Source organism: Cynoglossus semilaevis, chromosome 18 (assembly GCF_000523025.1).
Source record: "Cynoglossus semilaevis isolate Cse_v1.0 chromosome 18, Cse_v1.0, whole genome shotgun sequence".
NCBI lineage: Eukaryota > Metazoa > Chordata > Actinopteri > Pleuronectiformes > Cynoglossidae > Cynoglossus > Cynoglossus semilaevis.
In genome coordinates this window covers 222644-223219 of record NC_024324.1, presented here as the reverse complement: position 1 = coordinate 223219, position 576 = coordinate 222644, and the positions used below count along the sequence as shown (strand labels likewise).

At 58.9% G+C, this 576-nt stretch overlaps 1 protein-coding gene across 2 annotated transcripts in view; it reads left to right on the top strand.

The window, feature by feature from the left end:
* LOC103393769 (pro-opiomelanocortin) overlaps positions 1 to 483 on the top strand; it is a 1379-nt gene extending 896 nt beyond the window's left edge. For both annotated transcript variants that reach the window (XM_017041162.1, XM_008330847.3), the window contains exon 3: positions 40 to 483. In XM_017041162.1, the coding sequence (XP_016896651.1) occupies positions 40 to 456 (417 nt within the window). In that variant the 3' untranslated portion in view covers positions 457 to 483. The remainder of the gene's footprint in view (positions 1 to 39) is intronic.
* The last annotated feature ends 93 nt before the right edge of the window (positions 484 to 576 follow it).

The window sequence follows — 576 nt, the reverse complement described above, 5'->3', positions numbered from 1 at the left end:
CATCAGGTTTGGACTCTTGTCTTTCTGCTTCGTCCTCAGGACTGTGTTCGTCTGTGTCGCTCAGTCCTCGCTGCAGAAGAGACGGATGTCCTAGAAGACAATCATGTCCAGACGCCTTCTCCCGTGTCTTCACTCCCTCTTTCTCCTCTCTCCTCCTCCTCCTTCTCCTCCTCTCCTCAGACCAAACGCTCCTACTCCATGGAGCACTTCCGCTGGGGGAAGCCCGTGGGGAAAAAGCGTTACTCCGTCAAAGGTGAGAACTCAGTGGAGAAGGAAACCGCGGAGGTTTCCCCCGAAGAGCTGCAGAGGCGGGGCCTGGACCAGAAGGTGGCGTCCTTGTCCGGCAGTGTCCAGCAGAAAAAGGCTGGGACCTACAAGATGACTCACTTCCGCTGGAGCGCTCCGCCAAACGAAGGCTACGGCGGCCTCACAGCCCCCGCAGACGGACGCAGCTAACGCTGCACCACGGAGGTCGGAGATAAGGAGGCGACAGGTGGGAGGAGGAGGAGGAGGAGGAGGAGGAGGAGGTGGGGGAGGAAACCAGGGAGCAGCAGAAATCGGAGAAAGATGGTTGAA